This window comes from Panthera onca, chromosome E1 (genome assembly GCF_046562875.1).
Source record: "Panthera onca isolate mPanOnc1 chromosome E1, mPanOnc1 haplotype 2, whole genome shotgun sequence".
Taxonomy (NCBI): Eukaryota; Metazoa; Chordata; class Mammalia; order Carnivora; family Felidae; genus Panthera; species Panthera onca.
Window position 1 is genome coordinate 30976904 of NC_138352.1, and position 23469 is coordinate 31000372.

At 37.9% G+C, this 23469-nt stretch overlaps 1 protein-coding gene across 1 annotated transcript; it reads left to right on the plus strand.

Moving 5' to 3' along the window:
* The first annotated feature begins 20673 nt into the window (after positions 1-20673).
* On the plus strand, positions 20674-21603 carry LOC132677036 (olfactory receptor 1A1-like). The gene has a single exon (XM_060628962.1). It carries the CDS (start codon positions 20674-20676, stop codon positions 21601-21603), a length of 930 nt encoding a protein of 309 aa, XP_060484945.1.
* Positions 21604-23469: the final 1866 nt, after the last annotated feature.

Below are 23469 nucleotides of genomic sequence, written 5' to 3' on the forward strand. Positions count from 1 at the left end.
CCAAGTGAGGACATACTGAGGAATGCAGTCATCAATTAGGCTGCACTTGAAAATCCAGCTGCAATCCCCTCCCCCTCCAAGAAGCCACTTTTGTTTCCAGCCACTGAAGTCTTATCAGATCTTGTAACAGTTTCATGAGACATCCCATTGAGATTATAGATATGTAGATGTTAGTGTTCCTTTTTCAGAGTTACAGCAAAGGAATATTGGGATCATGTCCCAGCTACGCTACTGACTAGCACTTCATTTCCGTATGTAAATAATAAAAATAAGAATGTCTTCCTTGTCTGTCATAGGGTGTGAGGATAACAGTACTTCATGCTTTGGAGGTTGTAAGTCCCTATTGAAATGTCTATTGGACTATTGTCAATTGGACTATCATGCTTCATCGTCCCTACTTTGCTTGTGAACCTTGAGAACAAGACCTATCTTAACACATCACTCTATTTCTTCCAATGTTGGTCATTAAAGTGCAACCTATAAATACATGGAGGTGAAATGAAGGAATGCAATTGAATAAATGTAGCCTGATAATGATCAGGCATGATCAGTTTGACATTCGTTCCCATCCATCATATATCTGCTATTTCTGAAAGTTACTTTTGATCCATTTTTTTTAATTTTTTTTTTTTTTTTTTTTTGAGAGAGAGAAAAAGAGCATAAGCAGGAAAAGGACAGAGAGAAAGGAAGACACAGAACCCGAAGCAGGTCCTAGGCTCTGAGCTGTCAGCACAGAGCCCAACATGGGGCTTGAACTCATGAACTGTGAAATCATGACCTGAGCCAAAGTCAGACTCTTAACCGACTGAGCCACCCAGGCGCCCCTACTTTTGATCCATTTAAGAAGGAGAAATCATACCCAGTATTTTTATTATTTAACTTTTTAAATTTCAGTATAGTTGATACACAATGTTACATAGTTTCAAGTATACAGGTAGTGATTTGAGAAGTTTATACATTGCCCTACACTCACCACAAGTATAGCTACCATCTGTTGCCATACAATGCTATTACAATATCATTGAGTATATTCCTTATTCTGTACATTTTATGCCTGTGACTTATTCCTACCATAGCTGGAAGCCTCTATTTCCCACTCTCCTTTACTCATTTTGCCCATCCCAATGATAGACAAATGGATATGGAGATGCAATATATATATATATATATATATATATATATATATGTGTGTGTGTGTGTGTGTATATATATATATATATATATATATATATAATGGAATATTAGCCATTAAAAAGAATGAGATCATACCATCTGCAGCAACACAGAGGGACCTTGAATGTTTTATGCAAAATGAAATGTCAGACTGAGAAAGACAAATGCCATATGATTTCACTCACTTGTAGAATCTAAAAATAAACAAATGAACAGGGGCACCTGGGTGGCTCAGTTGGTTAAGCATCTGATTTCAGCTCAGGTCATGATCTTGCAGTTCGTGAATTCAAGCCCCGCATTGGGCTCTGTGTTGACAGCTCAGAGCTTGGAGCCTGCTTTATATTCTGTGTCTCCCTCTCTCTCTCTGCCCCTCCCCTGCTCGCACTCTGTCTCTCTCTCTCTTTCTTTCTCTCTCTCTCTCTCTCTCTCAAAAATAAATAAACACTTTAAAAAAAGGAATAGACAAACATATCCATTATTTCTTAATACGAATGATTTAAAACAAAGAATTAGATACTTTCATGTATTCTGAAAGTGACTACAAGAAATAAAAGATGGATGCTGGTGTAACCTTAAAGTTATTAACTACAGGAAGAAGTTACTTCCATTGGAACAGAAGGCTCTAAATGGAAACAGTGGTGCTCCCAGGACCTGGGAGCTCAGAAGAATTTCATATCTGGTGCTCAGGTCTTTGAGAAAAGCTGCCAACCTTCTGCCACTTGGTCCTCACCTGCTGAAGTGACCCCAACTTTCATTCCTGGGGGATCTGACTCCTCAGTAGTACTTCCTGTCTTTTTGGGTGTGTTGGGAAGGGCTGTTGACATAGTTTCTATTCTATTTCTGTTCATGGAAATACTAATGCATCCCAGACATGGCTACAGGCATGGGCCTCCTGGCAGCCCAGTATGTGGTATCAACACAATGTCCTTCTAATTGGGATCGACCACTCAACCAGCAGAGGAATCCTTTATTTTCTGAAGAGTCCATAGAGTCTTGCTGCAATCTGGTTAATCTTTTCATAATAATATAAACTGAAATATGTAAATCCCAAAAGATTATTATTGATAACCTTTTCATAAGGCTATTAGCAACTAAAGAACCAAAAATACACTTTGTGACAATAGACGTAGATGCAATAAAAATGCATTAAAACAAAAACATGAGAACAACGAGTATAGGATTCAAGATGAAAGGTCATCCAAGAGGAAAGACTGAAGAAAATGGAAGTGGATAGCAACATATAGAGGTTATTACTAAAGTCCTAATTGTCATGTTGGGTGGTGGGTCAATGAGTGTTTACGATATTTTTCTTTAAAAAAATACAATACTTTTCTTTATGAATTAATCAATACCTAGATGATGGATAGGTAGATAGACATGCGTAGATACATTAAAAAGAAGAAGAGATCTGCATGAAGCAATGAGGGGGGTTTGTCTTTAATCCAGGATTGGAGAGAGAGAGAAAGCAGTAAGGGAGTAGTGGAGTGGGGAGACCAAGAATTTAATCGGGCATCTCAGAGCCCCCTAGGAAGAGACAATGAAGATATAGACAAAGAATCTAGATGCAAAAGTAATGAGGACATAGAAAAAATAGAATACAATAACTTTTATAACAATAAAGGATGCCTGTAATAAAAAGAGTGAAGGAGAGAGTGATTTTTTAAAAATTATTTGCACTTGGGGCAGATTTTAAAGGGTTCCTGTGGGACATCTCATGGAAGTATTAATAAATTGTACAATGAAGATACGAAACATCGCAGCAAAATTAACAGAGCATGAATCAGAGTGGAGTTGATACATGGAAAGTTTAGAAATAGATGAGATCATCTAGTGGACTCTTGTAGAATGTCTAAATTTCAAGAAAGTGCTCCATAATGGAGAATAAAGATTCTAGTGGAAGAATAAATTTGTACAATCTTGACTGATGTCCCTGCAAGTCAGGCTATGTGTCTCTCTCAATGTGCTATCTGTCAAAGACCATTGCACTGTATATTTTCAGTGTATTGCAATTATACTCTTGAGTGGTCACACAAATACTTGTTTGGAAAAAAATGAAACAGTAGCCTTCATAAGGAACAAAGTGATGAGTGCTGCAAAGGAAGTTCAATATGCCATGTAGCCTCAGAAAAATTAAGAACTAAATATTTATTAAATTGGATATTCATTAAACATCAAAAAAAGTGTGTGCATATGTATTTTATATCACATATACAATTGTCTTTTTTAATATTCAAAACAGTCCTGCAACATAGATAATAATGGCCCTCTTTTACAGACAAGAAAACCAGATCTCTGAAAGGTGATGTGACTTACCTGATGTCTTTCAATTAGAAGGAACACATGAGGATTTTGAACCCAGCTTTCCCGATGCCTAATATGTTTCATTGATTCAACAGCTGGCCCATAGAGAAGATATGAAATACTAAGGAGAGATATCTAAGGAAGTCGGGATGTGTGCAGGAGACATGACCAGGATTTTGACAAATATTAGCCACAGCAATAGGTGAGATACAGAGCAGAGAGGAGAAACACAGACTCACATGGATGGTATCAAACTTTATTATTCTTTGTGCTTTAAAAAGAATATTTATCATTACTTTCCTTTAGTTACAAAAATAATGAATTCTTATCTGCAATTTATTGAGCAATTTTATGTGCCTGGCCACTTGTGAACCCCAACACGTGAAGTATTCACTTCATCTTCATGCTTTAAAGCAGGAGAAAGAAGTGGTCCTTTATCTAGGTTCCCATCCTCATCACCATCATTCAATACATCCAAACGTATCCAATGCCGTTACAAAAAATGCCAAGGAATTCACAAAGAGAGATGACAGTAATATAAATCACAGCTATCACGTTCTGTTCATGCCTCCGGTTTCCCAGGAGGTCATGGGCATTGTTAAATGGTGTGGCACTGGGCCATGGGCCTGGGCAAAAAGCAGAGCAAAGGAAGTGTTTCTATTCTAACATTATGCCTTCCCTATCCTGAAGAAAGAGATAGCAAGATAGATATCCTCTGAGGACAGTTGTTCGTTCAGGCTACAGAAAGGAAAAAACTTCCGAATCATTTTTAAAGCACGTGTACTAGTGATTTTAAAACCTGATAAATATTGCACAAAACTAAAACCACAGACGATATGGCTTGATGCAAAAATTCTCAAAAAATATGAGAAGGGGCCAATAAAACATTAAAAGAAGGCAATATCTTCACCACATGGAGCTTATTCCAGGAGTGCAAAGAATAATACACATTATGAAAATTTCAATTAGTAAATTACATATTAGGAAAAATAATGGGAAAGCTTCAGATATTTAACAATATTCAAAACCCATTTCTCATTAAAAATCATCATTAATTGGAAAATCGATTGATGTTTCAGTAACATGATATTATATATATCTCTCTATTAAAAAGCTAATTTCATAACGGGAGAAGGGAGGCATTTATATTCAAGTCATGAGAAACATGAGGATGCTCATTGCTAAAATTCCTAGTTTTTTTAAGAGTTGAACATTCCTTTTTTTTTCATTTTTATTAAAATTACTGTTAGTTAAAATACTGTGTAAGATCAGTTTAAGGTGTACCATTTAGTGACTCAACACTTCCATACATCACCCAGTGCTCATCACAACAGGTGTACTCCTAATCCCTATCACCTATTTAACCATCCCCAACCCACCCCCCTTCTGGTAAACATCAGTTTGTTCTCTATAGTTAGAGTCTGTTTCTTGGTTTGCCCCTCTCCCCTCCCCCCACCCCCCCGTAGTTTGTTTTGTTTCTTAAATTCTCCGTATGAGAGAAATCATATAGTATTTGTCTTTTCTCTGACTGACTTATTTCAATTAGCATTTAAAATTCCTATTTAAAATTATATTTGAGGGGCACCTGCATGGCTCAGTCGGTTAAGCATAGGACTTTGGCTCAGGTCATGATCTCACAGTTCACGGGTTTGAGCCCAGTATCAAGCTCTGTGCTGACAGTTCAGAACCTGGAGCCTGCTTCAGATTATGTGTTTCCCTTTCTCTCTGCCCCTCCCCTGCTTGTGCTCTGTCTCTGACACTCTCTCTCTCTCTCTCTCCCAAAAATAAATAAACATTAAAAAACATTTTTAATTATATTGAAGGATACACTTACTGCAATTCATCAAAAGCAGTGCTAAAGGGGAAATTAATAGATAAAACTGTGTACAGTAAAAAATAAGAATGATCTCACATCAATAACCTAACTTCACAACCTAAGGAACTAGAAAAAGAACACACTAAAACCCAAAGCTAGCAGAAGAAAGGAAATATAAAGATTAGAGCAGAGAGGGTTGGCTGGGTAGCTTAGTGGGTTAAGTTTCCAACTCTTGCTTCTGGCTCAGTTCACTGTCTCACGTGGTGAGATCCAGCCCTGCCTTGGGCCTCACTAAGAAGTTTAAGTTCTCTCTCCCCCTCTCTCTCACCCTCTCCTCCCCCACTCTCTCTCTCAAAAAACAAAAAAAAATTAGATCAGAGAAAAATGAAATAGAGAATAGAAAAACAATAGAGAAAGTCAATAAAACCAAAAGTTGGTCCTTCAAAAAGATCAACCAAATGACAAAAAATTAGTTGGATGGCCTAAGGAAAATAGAAGATTCAAATTTCTAAAATCAGAAATGAAAGTGGGGGCAGCGGGCCTTCACTGTGGGCAGGGCTAGTCAGCCAGGTGGATGCCGCTGCTCTTGGCCCAGCAGTGTGCCCCCAGCCCCAGTGGCGGCAAGGGTATGCTGGAGGTTCAGAGGAAATGGGGCCAGTGGCTAGGTCTAGACAAAGTGGGAGGCTGCGGTCTTGAGGCCAGGGTTCAGGAGGAAAGCAGGCAAAAGAAGGGAGTGGTGGCCCTTCTCTCTAAAACAGAGAGAAGAGGCAAGTCTGTCAAGGGAACAAGACAAGTTACTGAAGCCTGAAGTGATGATCCAGTCATCACTTAAGCCACTTTCGGGAGAAAGAAGGCTTCAGAGACCTTGGGAGTTAAAGGCAGGGAGCCAGAAGAGTATTTTAAGTTGATGCAAAGCTCAGTAGTGAAATTACCTAGTGATCGTCATCGTATTGAAAACAGATCTTCACGGGAAGGCTTGAGCAATGAAGCTGAAGAAAAGAAGTTAGGCTGTCACAAAACAATACTGATGACTGAGTACCATAACAGAAAGAAACTGAATCTTCAAGTAAAGAAAAATTGGATTCTAATATAAATTGTTTGTCTTCATTCAGTCTCTCTGGTAGAACCGACTTTAATGATTATAAACGAACCTATAATCACTGATGATAAAAAGATGAAGTCCAAGGAACCTAGCAGAAGTGGGTCAGAGGTAGTTTTTTTTTTTTTTTTTTTTTTTTTTTTTTTTTGGTGCAAAAAGGTGATTTTATTAAAGCATGGGGACAGGACCCGTGGGCAGGAAGAACTGCACTGTAAGTGTGGGGGTGATGGATTTATGAGGGGGGGGGTGGGAAGAGGGAGTTCCTAAAGGGATTTTCATATGCTAAAGACTCACAGATTATTGGAGGCCTAGCTATTGTCAAGCTAAGGTTGTTTTTGCCTCTAGCAAAGCATTAACCTTAAGACTGTAGGGAGTTCCTGGGCACCTGGGTGGCTCAGTAGGTTAACCAACTGACTTTGGCTCAGGTCCTGATCTCGTGGTTCCTGGGTTTGAGTGTGGCATCAGGCTCCGTGCTGATGGCTCAGAGCCTGGAGCCTGCTTCCGATTCTGTGTCTCCCTCTCTCTCTTCCCCTCCCCTGCTCATTCTCGGTCTCTCAACAATAAATAAACGTTAAAAGAACAAAAGACAGTAGGGAGTTCTGTTGATGGGATTGTCTTCTTCTGATAAATTGGTGGACTCTTAACAGTTTAACCATTTGGGGTTTTTTTGTCCTTTCCTGTTTTTGGGTAGCCTGGAGTGTCCAAGGAATATCACACATAACCCACCTGCAGAGGGGTGGGGGGGGTGGGGATTGCAGTGAGGGGTGTGCTACCTTGTGCTTTTCCCCTTAGCCTGCCTCCTGCTCCCTCATCATATCCCCCTAGAACAATTTTGACCCTTAAATCTTTAAGGTTGTTGAAAGTGAAACGGAAAGTAATTTCTAATACCGCTGAAGATACTCAACTAACTAATGTGACTCAAAACTCAGCAGGAAGTTAAAAAAAATTAGAGGGAATTTGACAAAACTTAATTTGACAGGGCTTCACAGTATGACCAGGAAGCAAATAACTCTACAGGCAAAGTTATTCATTGAAAGGCATGTATTGCTGGGGCACCTGGATGGCTCAGTTGGTTGAGTGTCCAACTTTGGCTCAGGTCATGATCTCACAGTTCATGGGTTTGAGCCCCACATCAGGCTCCATGCTGACCATGTGAAGCCTGCTTCTGATTCTCTCTCTCTCTCTCTCTCTCAAAAATAAACTTAAAAAAAAAAAGGCATGTATTGCTAAGCAAATACTTAGCAATTTGTGGTTCCAGAATTGATTAAAATATTGTGGTTCCAGAATTGATTAAAATATTGAACACAGGACAGCTATTTTTAAAATTCCATCACTTAAGAATAACACAGAAAAAAGAAAAGAAATAAATGCCAGATCATGAGAGAGAGAAGCATATGGTTCCCTAGAACTTCTTGACAATTTACCTAGAGCAGAGTTAAGACAAAACAGGAGTAAAGAAAATATCTCCACAGGAACTTCAGGACCTCAATCATTGAGTATACAAAATAGTGTAACTCCAGTGCAAGCTAAGTCTGACTCGTGCAGCTGCAAGGATTCCTGTAGTATTTCTCCAAGCTTTTAAAGCAAGGTAATGATAATAAACCATCTAACTACATCTCTGAACCAGGCAATATTGTTTTCAATAAAGAAGCTGTTTCTCTCACAGTTGAAAGAAATACTTTTTCTTGTGATCTTGGGTGTATAGAAAAAAGGTCTGTCTTCTGCTCTAATGAACAAGAAACGTTCAAACCAGTTTCCTCTGAAGTTAGTGGCAGAGAAATGACTAAGAACTTCTCAGAATTTAAAATGGAGTTTCCAGATATTCTTAAAGCATATGAAGGTGATGTCCTCTTAATTGATGTCATTCAAGATGACCCACACCTTTCTGGGATCGCCAATGAAGGGCATTCATTTATTTCAATGGTTCCTATGATAAGCCAGGGCCCAGTATTTCTAAACAGCACCAATCAACAGACTTTAAGCACATAGAACTTCCAGAAAAAAAGAACCAAGCGATGACGTGAGAGAACTTCCTATACTGGATCCTGCACTGATGAAGTCAGAGATCTGTGCTTCACTGTCAGCAGCAAAGAGAAAACATGATTCCAAAGATGAAAACATTTCCTTAGGGGAAATTACTAGTGAGACCTGTAAAAGCAAAAAACTGGGACAACTCAGTGAACACATAAAAAGTTCAGACTTGGATGAAAAGGAACTTTCATATATTAAATATATTCTTACATTACTTATCATCAGGGAAATACAAATCAAAACTACGAAGAGATACCAACTCATACTCATACTCAAAATGGCCAAAATTAACAACACAGAAATCAACAGACACTGGTGAGGATGCGGAGAAAGGAGAACCTTCTTGAACCGCTGGTGAGAATGTAAACTGTGCAGCCAATCTGGAAAACAGTATGGGGGTTTCTCAAAAAGCTAAAAATAGAACTACCCTACAACCCAGCAAGTGCACTGCTAGGTATTTACCCAAAGGATACAAAAATACAGATTTAAAGGGATACATGCACCCCAATGTTTATAGCAACATTATCAACAACAGCCAAATCATGGCAAGAGCCCAAATGTCCATTGACTAATGAGCAGATAAAGAAGATGTGGTATTATGTATGTATATACATATGTATACCGGACTATTGCTCAACCATGAAAAGAATGAATTTTTGCCATTTGAAATGACATGGATGGAGCTGGGGAGTATTATGCTAAGCGAAATAAGTCAATCAGAGAAAGACAAATACTGTATGATTTCACTTACATGTGGAATTTAAGAAACAAAACAAATGAGCCCAAGGTTGGGGGAAAGAGAGGCAAACCATAAAACAGATTCTTTTTTTTTTTTTTTTTTTAATTTTTTTTTTTCAACGTTTTTTATTTATTTTGGGACAGAGAGAGACAGAGCATGAACGGGGGAGGGTCAGAGAGAGAGGGAGACACAGAATCGGAAACAGGCTCCAGGCTCTGAGCCATCAGCCCAGAGCCTGACGCGGGGCTCGAACTCACGGACCGCGAGATCATGACCTGGCTGAAGTCGGAGGCTTAACCGACTGCGCCACCCAGGCGCCCCATAAAACAGATTCTTAACTATAGAAAACAAACTGAGGGTTACTGGAGGGAAGGTGCACAGGAGGGTGGGCTAGATGGGTGATGGGTATTGAGGAGGGCACTTGTTTGTGATGAGCACTGGGTGTTGTATGAAGCCCTTCCCCATTTCAAGATTTAAAATTTTCTCCTGTATTTTCTCCTGGTGTTTTTCTGTTTTTTTTTTTTTTTTCAATAAATTTGAATTTTTTATCTATCTAAATCTAAAATTTATCTTTGGAGAAAGGATGTAAAAACCATGTAACATATAAAATTTTTTTGGACATGGCTTTTGTGCACTTTGCATTCTCCTAGCATAAGAAAATATCTAAAATATTTATGTTCACACCTGTTAATATCATAACTTATGGTTTCTGGTTTTGATATCATGCTTAGGCTTTCTCCACCCTCCAAATTACACAAATACCCTTTTATTTATTTTTGCTACTTCTGATATTTATTTTTTATATTGAAATTTTTTTTAACGTTTATTCATTTTTTAGAGACACAGAGAGACAGAGTGTGAGTGGGGGACAGGCAGAGAGAGAGGGAGACATAGAATTGGAAGCAGGCTCCAGGCTCTGAATGGTCAGCACAGAGCCCAATGTGGGGCTTGAACCCATGAACCACGAAATCATGGCCTGAGCTGAAGTTGGATGCCTAACTGACTGAGCCACCCAGGTGCCCCTATTTTTTATATTTACATCTTTATTGAACCTAAAAAGTATTTTGACATATGGTGAGTTGATACAAAGCTCATTTTCTATCCAGTTAACCAGACTGTTGTTCTACTGACATTTATTGAATCATTTCCTCATAAATTTCAAATGCTGTCTTCAATATTTTCAAGTTTTTATGTATGGAACTATTCCTTTACTTCTCTTTTGTTTCATTGATTGCTCAGGTCCTTGTACTGATACCATATGGTCAATTATTTGAAAAATAAAAATAGCAAACAAAATAAAAATAAAACAAGGAATGCTTGCTTTAAAAGATACTAAGATGTGAGGTGCGTGGGTGTGGCTGAGTCGGTTAGCGTCCAACTTCAGCTCAGGTCATGAGTTTGAGCCCCCGTATGGGTCTCTGCTGTCAGCACAGAGCCCACTTCAGATTCTCTATCTCCTCTTCTCTCTCTCCCTCCCCCGCTCATTCTCTCTCTCTCTCTTTTTCTCTCTCAAAATAAGTATATAAATTTAAAAATAAATAAATAAGTAAGTAAAAATACTAAGATGTATTATAAATCTAAAATATTTTTGGTTGTTCTTATATTCTCCTAGAGTGCCTTAAACTCATGATAAAATAGTTTTTAAAATCTATAAATTAAGAATTACATCTTTACCTTTAATATTCTCATTCAGGAACATGGTATTCTTTTTATTTGTTAAAGTTTTATGTTTCTCAGTTGATTTTTGCAATTTTCTTCATAAGGATTAATAGTATATGCAGTGTATATCATTATGTAATATGTGATTATGGACTTAAAAAAAAGAATAGTTTTTAAGAGAGTACCTTTCCAGAGTCCTCATCACAAGGAGAAAGTTTTTCCTTGCTTTCTTCTTGGTTTTTGTTATATCTCTGTAAGAAGATGTTAGCTGAAACTATTGTAGAGATTTTACAATATATGTAAATCCTACCATCATGCTGTATGCTTTAAACTTACACAGTAATTGGGGCGCCTGGGTGGCTTGGTCGGTTAAGCGTCTGACTTCAGCTCAGGTCATGATCTCATGGTCCCTGAGTTCGAGCCCCGCGTCGGGCTCTGTGCTGACAGCTCAGAGCCTGGAGCCTGTTTCAGATTCTGTGTCTCCCTCTCTCTGACCCTCCCCCGTTCATGCTCTGTCTCTCTCTGTCTCAAAAATAAATAAACGTTAAAATAAATAAATAAATAAATAAATAAAATAAAATAAAAAATAAAAAAAACTTAGTAATGTATATCAATTAATTCTCAATAAGACTGGAAAAAATTTTAATAATTAAAAATTGAATTTTTAAAAAATTGAAAAGACTAGACAGATATAAAGTGAGATATTAAAGTGTTATCTCAGCTCAAACAAAAATGAAAGTAGGCGCATTACTACCAATTTTATAGAAATAAAAAAAGGATAGTAAGAGAAGATTATGAACAATTATATGCACAAATTTCTAGAAACACATAACCTACTAAGACTAGATTATGAAGAAACAAACAATCTAAATAGACCTATAACAAGTAAGGGCATTAAATCAGTAGTGAAAAATTTTCCAACAAAGAAAACCCGTGGACCTGAGGGCTTCACTGGTGAATTTTAACAAACATTTAAAGAAGAACTAATACCAATCATTCTCAAACTTTTCCAAAAATATGAAGAGGAGAGGAATTTCCTAACATTCTGTGAGAATACCAAAACAACCAAAGACACTACAAGAAAAAAAAAGAAAACCTCATACCAATATCCCTTATGAACAATGATCTAAAAATCCTCAACAAAACAGTAGCAAACAGAGTTCTGCAGCATATTAAAAGGTTTAGACACCATGACCAAGTGGAATTTACTCTTAAAATGCCAGGATCATTCCACACAGAAAAATTGATCTCCCTCTCTCCCACACCCCCAGGCCCTGATAAACCATCCTCTACTCTCTGTCACTATGACTGTGACTTTCTTGTAATACACATAGAAGTGAGATCATTCACTATTTGTCTCTGCGTCTGGCTAATTTCACTGAGACCCCTTAGCTTCACTATTATTATGTAAATGGAAGAATTGGCTTCTTTCTTGTGACTGAATCATATTCCATTAAATGCATTATATATGTGTGTGTATGTATACGTATGTATACATATATATAATATATATAATAGTCTCATAAAATGAGACCGAAGATATCTTTTCAATACCCTGTTTCATTTCCTTTGGATATATACCCAGAAGTTAATGAAATTGCTGGATCATATGGTAGTTCCATTTTTAATTGCTTGTGGAATCTCCATACTGTTTTCTATAGTGGCTGCACCAATTTACATTCTCACCAACAGTCCATACAAGTTTCCATTTCTCTACACCTACACCCTTGCCGACTTTATCACCGCACGTCTTCTTGATAATAGCCATTCCAACAGGTGTGAAGTGATATCTTAGTGTGGTTTTCATTTGCATTTCCCTGGTGATTGATGACACTGATCATCTTTTCCTGTACCTGTTGGCCATTTGGGTGTCTTCTTGGAAAATGTCTATTTAGTTCTGCTGCCTATTTTTTCATTCAGTTTGTTTGTATGTGTGTTTGTTTCATGAGTTCTTTAAATATTTTGGTTATAAACCCCCTATCAAATATATGGTTTGCAAATATTGTCTCCCTTTCCATAGGTTATTGTTTCACTTTGTTGATTATTTCTTTTACTCAGTTGTACCACAGTCTTTGCAGCACCCAACAGGATGTTCTAATTGGTGCCAGGAGCCCGTATGCCAACAAAGTGTTTAGAAGAGGTCAGCGCAGAGCTTGAACCCTGGAGACACATTCTCTAAGAAACCCTCTTGCCCATATCCTTCTAGAAAAGAACTCTGGGAAAGATTACTCTTGAGAACCACTGTCTCCTCAGGGCACAGCCATAGGAGTGTGTAATGAGTCTCAACAATTACTCTGACTACGGCCAGGATGAAGACCTGAGGGAGTCACGTTTCAAGAGATGTTATAACCTGGTAAAGAATTCCTAATTTTCTCTATTCTATGACCACCTTGCTTCCTGAGGAGGAAGCTAGAGTTCCCGTCTTCATGGCCCATCTAGAACAGTCATTCCTTCTGCTCTATCATTAGGAAACTCGAGGCTCTTTTGTCCAAACCATCCAAGTCCTAGCTCCTTCACCTCAAGTGCAGAGGACCAAAGACCCACTCTTCAGACCTACTACTGACCCTTTCTGCAGCATGCCTGCCTCCCCAGGGAGGAATGTTCACAAGTGCTTCAGCAGCTGGCTGTGAACTTCCCACTCGTGGAAGAGGAGTGAAGGCCACAGGACCAAAACCCCTTTGACAGCATCTGAGCTGGCTCCTCAATAGGAGGTGTGAATGTTGTGGAAAAGGGTCTTTATGACAGTGACAAATCAAGGATAGATAGCCAGCAACTGCACTACCTGCATTAGCTCCTTTGAGCCTCACATAACCTCCAAAGGTAAGGTATTTTTGTCATTTTATCAGGTGAAAAATGGTGAATTGAATTGCCTAAAGTCACATAGAGATGTAGTAGCAAAATTAGGACTCAAACCTTGGCTCCTGAACCCAAGTTCTCAAGATCAGATGGCTAAAAAAAGCAAAGAGAAAAACAGCGACCCTTTCTCTCTGATAATTCTCCTTGGGCTTAGTCCAAGAAAACAGGATGAGGAAGGGGCATTTGTTTGGTTATATTAGTTCTGCACTCTCTCCATCTCCTGAATTTATAGTGTGTATGTGCATTCATTATCATCAAGAAAAGCTACAAACCCTCCTTTTACTCCCACATACAATGGTGCATACGCATTGGCCCCTTTAGGAAATTATGTTATTTCATTGGCAAAGTAGCAAAGAGTTGAACTTTGAAGAGTCTCAAAGCACTTAGAGGACGTCCAGTTAGCATGTTTGCTGCTTCCAATGACCAGGGAAAGCATTTGGCCTCTTCTGTGCCTTCTAGACTCTCTTCACACCATTTTACTCATGTTACAGGCATTTCAGAGCACAAACACTTTCCAGAAAGGTGGTTTTAGTGACCCAACATTGCCCTCAACTCTGAGTTACTTCCTGTGAACTCAAGGCTCTTATTCTGCTTCTAGCATTCATGCTTTTGTACCTCCTAGCTCCTCGCCCTGGGGCCAAAAGTTTCTGTTACCTTTTTCTCCAAGGATTTTGCAGAAATCATTCTGCATTCTCTCCATGATGACACCCTGACATCCAGTTCTGAGTATCTCTATCCTCAGTCCCTGTGCTCAGAAACTTCTCTGCTCTAGTTCCCTGTTTCTCCAGTTCTCCCATTGATTATACCAACCACTTCTCTTCTGGTGTTACTTGCTCTTATGTTTTTTAGTTCTTTTTCATTTTATTATGTTGTGGTTTTCCTTGTACCAGATTATCATTCAAAATGTTGTCTTGTTTATCATTTAATGTATATATTAAAATACTTACGTTTATATTAAACAAAAGTTTGCATTTCTCCAGTATCAGAAACAGTGTGATTCACATCCACTATACTAATTCTTAGTATCTAATGAATAAATTAGAAATTCCTTGCATTGGTTAGAATGCTCCACAATATAAACCCGAACTTCTTTCTGTATTGAACACTCCCTGTCTTGTGCCTGTATTCTCAGCTCCTGACAAAATTGTGTAACATATTTCTTCCTAAACCATTTGTTCTTGAGTTTTTCTCCATGATAAGGAACTTCAAGTTCATCAGTTGGATGATGGGTAGTCAATGAGTGGTTTCAGAGACAGACACAATCACATTTGCATTTTATAAATATAATTTTGATTTTAGTAAGCAGATGTCTATATACACAAGCAGGATGAGCATCATAATGGCCCCTGGATTCCTTTTCCCAGTAGAAATAACTTCCATTTATTCTCAACCTCTTCACAAGGAACACATCCTATCTCCTACATTCACTGAAAAATGGACTTGAGCCACCCCGCGCTATGGCCCCCCTCTTGACCCAATTACCATCCAACATGCAAAAATTCATTTTAAATCAAAATTAAACGTTAAAAAATTTTTTTAAAAATCAAAATTATTTATTATTGTTAAAACATCAGAATAATTAAGAATAACCTAACAAAAGTTCACCATCTGTATTTAGCATGTGTAATAACTTGGTCTATATGCTACAAAGTTTTCTTAAAGCTTATTTATTTATTTTGAGAAAAAGAGAGAGAGAGAGAGAGAGAGAGAGAGAGAGAATCTCAAGCAGGCTCTCAGCACAGAACACAACACAGCTTGATCCCATGAACTGTGAGATCATGACCTGAGCCAAGACCAAGAGTCAGACGCTTAATGGACTGAGCCACCCAGGCACCCCTATGCTACAAAACTTTTAATGAAAAAAGTATTGTAATACTTTTCTGTAGAAAAAAGTATTGTAATACTTTTCTGCACTTGAGGTGAAGGAGCTGTAATTTACTTTTCTGTAAAATATTTCTGTAGAAATAATTGAAACCTTTCTTTGTTCCCATCCAAAATTCATTTTTGTCCCTCTCACTCCAGAGATAACTACAATTCTAGACTTGTTAGTATATTCCAATTAGGACTTATACTTTCACCATGTATTAAATTGCGCACATAATGTGTGATACAGAATATATCATTCAGTGACTTCCTTTTTTCCAGCCTATTTTTAAAAATTTGTCCAGGTGAATTCATTCACTTTTACTGAGGCACAGAATTTATTCATAAGAAAATTGCATAATTTTCTTATCTATTCCTCCATGGGTAGGCCATTTCCAAGTTTTCTATTGATACATCCTCATGGATGTCTTCAGGAACACAAATGCCAGACTTTTTCTAGGGTCTAATCTAGAAGTGGAATTGCTGAATCACATGTGTATGAATTCCAGCTTTCCTAGAGGTTGGCTAATTGTTCTCCAACCGCAATATTAATCTTCCCATTTCTTCCCAACACTTGAAGTTGTCATAGTTCTACACATCCCAAGATTAAAGATGTTAAATTGTCTTTTAATTCAGTTAAACATCTTTTATTTTCTTTCTTGGCCATACCAGCTTCCTCCTCTATGGCTGGCCTGTTCCAGCCTTTTTGCCCACTACTTCTTACAGTATTTTTGGTCCTTTTCTTATCAGTGTATAGGAAACCTCTGTTATTCTGAATATTAATCCTTTCTTAATTATGTGTGCAGCAAATACCTGTTTGCAGTCCATGACTTGCCTTTCCCCCTTTCTTATAAATGTCTTTTTCATATAAATGCTTTAAATTTAAAATAGTCAGCTTGAATAAATTTTCTTATGTTTTATATGCTTTGTGCCTGGTTTTAAAAAATCAATTCTTGGGGCACCCGGGTGGCTCAATCGGTTGGGCATTTGACTTTGGCTCAGGTCATGATCTCGCAGTCTGTGAGTTCAAGCCCTGCTTCGGGCTCTGTACTGACAACTTAGAGCCTGGAGCTTGCTTCAGATTCTGTCTCCCTTTCTCTCTGCCCCTCCCCAGCTCGCACTCTGTTTCTCTCTCAAAAATAAAAGAAAAACATAAAAAAATAAAATAAAAATAAAAAACCAATTATTTTCCCCCAATCATAAACATATTTTCCTCTAAATATTTTTCCAGCTCTATTGAGATATGATTGACATACTACATTGTGTAAGTTTGAGCATAGCATGTTGATTTGATATGTTTACATATTCCTCTAAATACTTTGAAGTTTAGCTTTTTACAGTTAATCTTTAGGGATTATTTTCAGTACTGTCTTCATTATATGGGTATCCCCATATACAAAATGGTCAGTCCATCCTTTCTCTGCCCATTTCTAAATCAACCTATGTTATATCCTAACTCCTAATAAACACTTGACCTATGTCTGGACTCTCTAGTCTGGCACATAGGTCTATTTTTCATTCCCTACACCAATACTACTCTTTGAATTATAATAGTAAATCATTTGATGACTGATATGGTAATTAATACCTTCTTATTCTATATACTCAAATTATATTTGCTCTTCATGCTTCCTTATTTTTCTGCATGCTAAATTCAAGTTTAATAGAAATCTGTGGTATTTTGATTAGGATTGCATCCTATTCATAGATTAATCAGAGGAGAACTGACATGTTTCTCATAGTTAAGTCTTGCCATTAACATTGCTTATCTTTCCATTTTCTTTAGGTATTCCTTTTTTGTTCTTCATAGTATTATAACTTTTTTCACTAGTTGGACTTCTTTTTTAGGATTATCTAGATTCCTTAATATTTTCTATTGCTGATTGTGAATGAGGAGTCTTTTTTAAAATTATAAATTTAGGGGCGCCTGGGTGGCGCAGTCGGTTAAGCGTCCGACTTCAGCCAGGTCACGATCTCACGGTCCGTGAGTTCGAGCCCCGCGTCGGGCTCTGGGCTGATGGCTCAGAGCCTGGAGCCTGTTTCCGATTCTGTGTCTCCCTCTCTCTCTGTCCCTCCCCCGTTCATGCTCTGTCTCTCTCTGTCCCAAAAATAAAATAAACGTTGAAAAAAAAAAAAATAAAAAAATAAAAATAAAATTATAAATTTAATTTATTACTATTTAAAAATAAGTAGAGGTGCCTGGGTGTCTCAGTCGGTTGAGCATCTGACTTTGGCTCACGTCACAATCTCATAGTTCATGGGTTTGAGCCCCGCGTTGGGCTCTGTGCAGACAGCTCAGAGCCTGGAGCCTGCTTCAGGTTCTGTGTCTCCCACTCTCTGTGTCTCTGCTCCTCCCCTGCTCACACTCTGTCTCTCTCTCTCAAAAAGAAGCATTTTTTTAATTACAAAAAAAAATATGTATAGTATTGATTGTGTTTAATATTGGTTTATACCAAGCAAACTTGTCAATAACTCTAGAGGTTCCCTTGGGAATCCTTGATTGATCCAGAGATTCCCGTGGGTTTTCTTTGCAGACAATCAAATATGACATCATTGTAGTGTTTTATGCACAGGACTCAAATTAGCTCTCTACATTATGTATATCTGTGACTGCATCTCCTGAACCAAAAGGGAATTAACACACCAGAATCCAGCCGTTGGGGCCTTATTTGTGGTTGGAAACCTGAAGGGGCTATAGTAGTTTCAACTATGACTTATAACACTTGTTCTGAGTTTCCTTCTTATTTCTCATACCTAAGTATTCCCATGTATTCCCTTTAGATTTGGATATATACTTTTTTTTTTTTTTTTTTAGTTTTAAAACTTATCTAGAATTTCTATGTGTTTTAACTGGAATGGGACTTGTCAACATTAGCTTAATCCTCCATGTTGCCAAAAGCCCCACCTCTGAAACATTATAGGCCACATGAAATACCATAGTCTCTTAGCACCTTTAGCTTCATTGAAACCTCTGAACCCTTGTATATTATGTGTGAAGGTAGGGAAAGGCATTTCAAAAGAGAAAACCAACAAAGACTTTTTTAAGTACATCATATTTGGGGAACAATTAATGAGAACTGCTTTCCCTGTACCTAGCATATAATTCACACAGGCACTATAGGAGACATTAATAATTAGTGGTTAAATTAAATATAGATTGAATTGGGTCACCTGGGTGGCTCAGTTGGTTGCCTGACTCTTGATTTCAGCTCAGGTCATAACCTCACAGTTCGTGGGATCAAGCCCCACATCAGGCTCTGTGCTATTAGCACAGAGCCTGCTTGGGATTCTCTCTCTCCTTCTCTCTCTGCCCCTACCTCCCCTCATGCTTGCTCTCACTCTCTCTCTCTCTCAAAATAAATAAATAAACTTTTAAAAAGATAAATTGATTGATTGATTGACTTAGTTCATTAATGGAGTAGAGTGCTCTTTAGAAAATTTAGTGATTTATTTAGGATACCTTGAACCACAATAACAAAGAGATCACAAAACATATAATGGTTTCAATGGAATAAAAGTTTATTTCTCTCCTACATAATAGTTCCTGTATGTTTCCTTGGTTCTCCACTGAATGTGGAGAACTAAGAACACAGGTTCATCCCACCGTGTGATGCCACCAACCCATTCAGCCTACTGGCCATTTCCATCTAGTTGGAGGAAGTCCAGAACTGGAATGCATGGATTGTGATGCATTGGCTAAAATTCAGTCACATGAACACACCTCAGTGCAAGGGAGAGTGGGAAACATAGTTTAATTGTGTGTCCATGAAGATGTGAACAACAAGGATTTGAACAAGAAACTAGTAGTCTCTGCCATCATCAGTATGCCTCAGTGCAAGCAACTCAAAGAACAGAGAATCTGTACTCAAGTAATTAAGACAGCATTACAAAGTTTCAGGTAGAAAATGATGACGATCTCTGCTGAAGCACTGAAAGTATAAGTAGAAAAATTGAGTTATGTAAGAATTATTTTAAATGAAAAATCAACAAGATGTAGAAGTGAGAGATAAACCGAGTGAGTGTGCTTCTGAATCTCCCATATGTGAGGAACCCCAAAAATAAACCTTGATTTAACCCAAGAAATATTGAGTGCACACAGTGAACAACTTTCTATAATGACCTCTCTAGGGTTATTAACATAAGCAAAGTATGATTTTCCTCCTCAAATAAGCTTGCAAACCACTTAGGTTGTAATGTGCAGAGTATAGTGTTTGGACAGACATGTTTGCAGGATAGCTGAGTGTAGAAATATGGGAAAGAGAGATCAAGCCTACAGGTATGGATCTGACAGTTTACTTACTAAGCAGTAGTTGAAATGAGTATGGAGTTGGATGGCTCAACAAAAGAAATAATAAAGGAAGAGAAGAGAAAAGCTTTGTGATTATCGATATTAGAGAATTTTCTAAAGAGATACATTCTTTCAAAAGAGGGGATGAAATTCTTCTCTGAAAATGGACAGTTGGGGAGAAAACTCACTAGGCTTGTTATTTCTAGGAGTGAAACCCCGTGATTCTGGTGATTTACAATCATCCAATGTCAGCATAGACACCTGCTACTTCCTGGGCTCTAGGATCAGTATTAGTTTGGCCATTGGAACAATTCCTAATTTCATGGCTGGTCCTTGTAATAACACAAAGATTCCAAAATGCTTTCCTTCCTTTGTCATGTGTAATTTTAAAAAAAATGCGTGTGATTTTTGGCTTTTCCATTACATAAAGTCCCTGAGAGTGGACTATGTCTTACATGTTGAAGAAGTGGATTTAAAAGTGTATTTTGCACATATTTGTGTTTTTCCATAAGCTTAGCAAAGTATCTAGCACATACAATATAAAAAGTTTTTGTGAATTGATTAAATCCTAGGTGTTTGAGTGATGGTTCTGGGATAGAGGAGTATTGGTATCTTTGATTCACACAGTTCTCACTTCTTAAACATGAGTGTCAAGGGCTAAATGTTGATCAGTACCACTGAACAAAAAGGATATTTTCCCACAAATGTGGGCTGTCTCTGGGTTTAGTAAACTCGTCCTTAAGATTACTGGTCACTTAATAAAAACTGGTGGGTAAGAAAGATCAATACATTCGTGGCAACTCCAAAATAATTCTGAATTCCTCTCCCTCTTTCTTAACAAAGGAGCCATGAGGGAAAACAACCAATCCTCTACCCTGGAATTCATCCTCCTGGGAGTTACTGGTCAGCAGGAACAGGAAGACTTCTTCTTCATCCTCTTCCTGTTCATTTACCCCATCACATTGATTGGAAACCTGTTCATCATCTTGGCCATTTACTCTGACATTCACCTTCACATCCCCATGTACTTTTTCCTTGCCAACCTCTCCTTTGTTGACATCTTATTCTCCTCTGTAACCATCCCCAAGATGCTAGCCAACCATCTCTTGCACAGCAAAGCCATCTCCTTTGGAGGATGCCTAGCACAGTTGTATTTTATGATTGCCTTAGGTAACACAGATAGCTATATCCTGGCTGCGATGGCATATGATCGTGCCGTGGCCATCAGCCGCCCACTTCATTACACAACAATTATGAGCCCACGGACTTGTGTCTTGCTAGTTGTTGTGTCGTGGGTGGTTGGAAATGTCAATGCCTTCCCGCACACTCTGCTCACATCCAGTCTGTCCTTCTGTGGCAATAAAGAAGTAGCCAACTTCTACTGTGACACTATCCCTTTGCTCAAGCTCGCCTGTTCTGACATCCGTTTTAATGTGAAGGTGATGTACCTAGGGGCTGGTGTTTTCTCTGTACCCTTACTATTCATCATCATCTCTTATATTCAGGTCTTTTCCACAGTCCTGAGGGTTCCATCCACCAAGGGTGTGCTCAAAGCCTTCTCTACCTGTGGTTCCCACCTCACTGTTGTTACTCTATATTATGGGACAGTCATGGGCATGTATTTCCGCCCTCTGTCTAGTTACAACCTAAAGGATGCAGTGGTAACTGTTATGTACATGACAGTGATCCCAATGTTAAATCCTTTCATTTATAGCCTGAGAAATCAGGACATGAAGGCTGCCCTGGGGAAACTCTTCAGAAAAAGACTCTCCTCATAACCAATGTGAAGTCATATTGGACAGTCAATTAGAGTCACCAATTAGGTGCATTTGGAAATCTAGCTCCAATGTCTTACTCTACCAAGAAGCCACCTTTGTCCTCCCACGTGGAAATTCCTCTTCTCTGAAATCTTATGATACATCTTAAAAAATTATCACTTTGTACACATTATTGTCCTTTTAGCAGCACAGGAATATTTGGGTCATGTCCCAGATAAGCTACAATGATCAGAGTAAAATTGAGAAAGTCTGAAGCTCTGCTTCTATAGGAACATGAACATGAACATGAACATATTAGGAATAATACTATCTGCCCCACCATGGTCACAGGGTGTGAGGATCACAATAGTCCATGATTTAAAAGCTATAAATCACTGGGGCATCTGGGTAGCTCCGTTGGCTAAGCGTCCAACTTCCTCTCAGGTCATGGTCTCATGGTTTGTGGGCTTGAGTCCCCCATCAGGGTCTCTGCTGTCAGCACAGGGCCCGCTTCCAATCCTCTGACCCACTCTCTCTCTGTCCCTCCCCTACTGGTCTCTCTCTCTCTCTCTCTCTCAAAATAAATTAATAAACTTTAAAAAAGTTTATAAATCACTATTCAAACGTCAGGTTTTTTTACTATTATGCTAATTGCCTCTACTATGCTTGTAAGCCTCTGAGGGAAAGAACGGTCTTAAAATACCACTGTACCTCTTTCACAGTCTTGTTCATATAAAGCATATACTGATTATACAAAGCTTATAATGATTCTTGGTGGAAAGTGAGATGAACAAATGAAAATATTGCTGTCAGAATTATAATCTGATAATAGAAATAATCAGACTAGACATTATTTACCCATCTGGTAAAATCTTTAAAGGAAATGACCTGGGTAGATGTTTTTGTTCTTATTGTGTTATTGATTAAACTAGACTGTGTCTAAAGAGCGTAAGATTTTTTCCTAAAATCATGCCAAAATGACACTCATTGAGTTCTTGTATTTTAACATAAAAAAATTATGATTTAATTAATTATAGTATGAAATAAAGTTACATAAAATTGTTCATCACTATTAATAATCAGGGTGCCAAATAAATGAAGAAAAAAGAGCAATATCAAAATATGTGACTTTTTTCTCCAGTATGGCCCAGGGAAGATGAGACTTTGATTCTGGATGATCAGCCCTGATATATGTAGGTGATAGTTCCTAAACAGAGACAGTTAATCCAACAGGTCCTAAATAACCAATAAGGAACTCCCCTACTTATGATTTGATCCTGTTCATGAGGAAATTATAAATTTTTTTCAAAATATTAATAATTTATAAATGATTGTCCTTAAATATCATATTTCCAAAGAGGATAACATTTTGAAGAGGTGAAATGAGTGTATCTTAGAACAGTGTGCAAGTTGTTTTATGATCTACTATTTTTAACTGCCAATAAAAATACAAAATTATTGTTTTCTATAGATAATTCACATTGTCAGCTATTTGTCCATGTTGGAAGAATCTGGATGTCGGAAGATGATGTTATTCACCGTTTAATGCTCTCTGGGTCTCTAAAACACCAAGGGTTAGAACTATCTAATTATCTTCTTTTCAACCAAAAAGATTTTGATTACAAATGCATATGAATCTGTGTGAATGGCTGACCAAATCACAGAGGAAATGGAGGTATTTCATGTAGGGCATCTCAAGGTTGGCCAAGGAAAATGTTATACAAATTTGCTGTACTGTTGTACAAATTTATTGTCTCTACCCATGAGAATGTGAAGATTTGGGATCTGTTTTGTTCACTGTCGTATATTCAGAACTTAGTGCTGGCATAATTACTTAATAAATTTGTGTGAAATGAATAAATGAACCCTGCAATCTTATTTTTAAAC

Bases quoted from the DNA above. Each gene is read 5' to 3' on its own strand.
- LOC132677036 (XM_060628962.1), top strand. From the start codon at position 20,674: ATGAGGGAAAACAACCAATCCTCTACCCTGGAATTCATCCTCCTGGGA.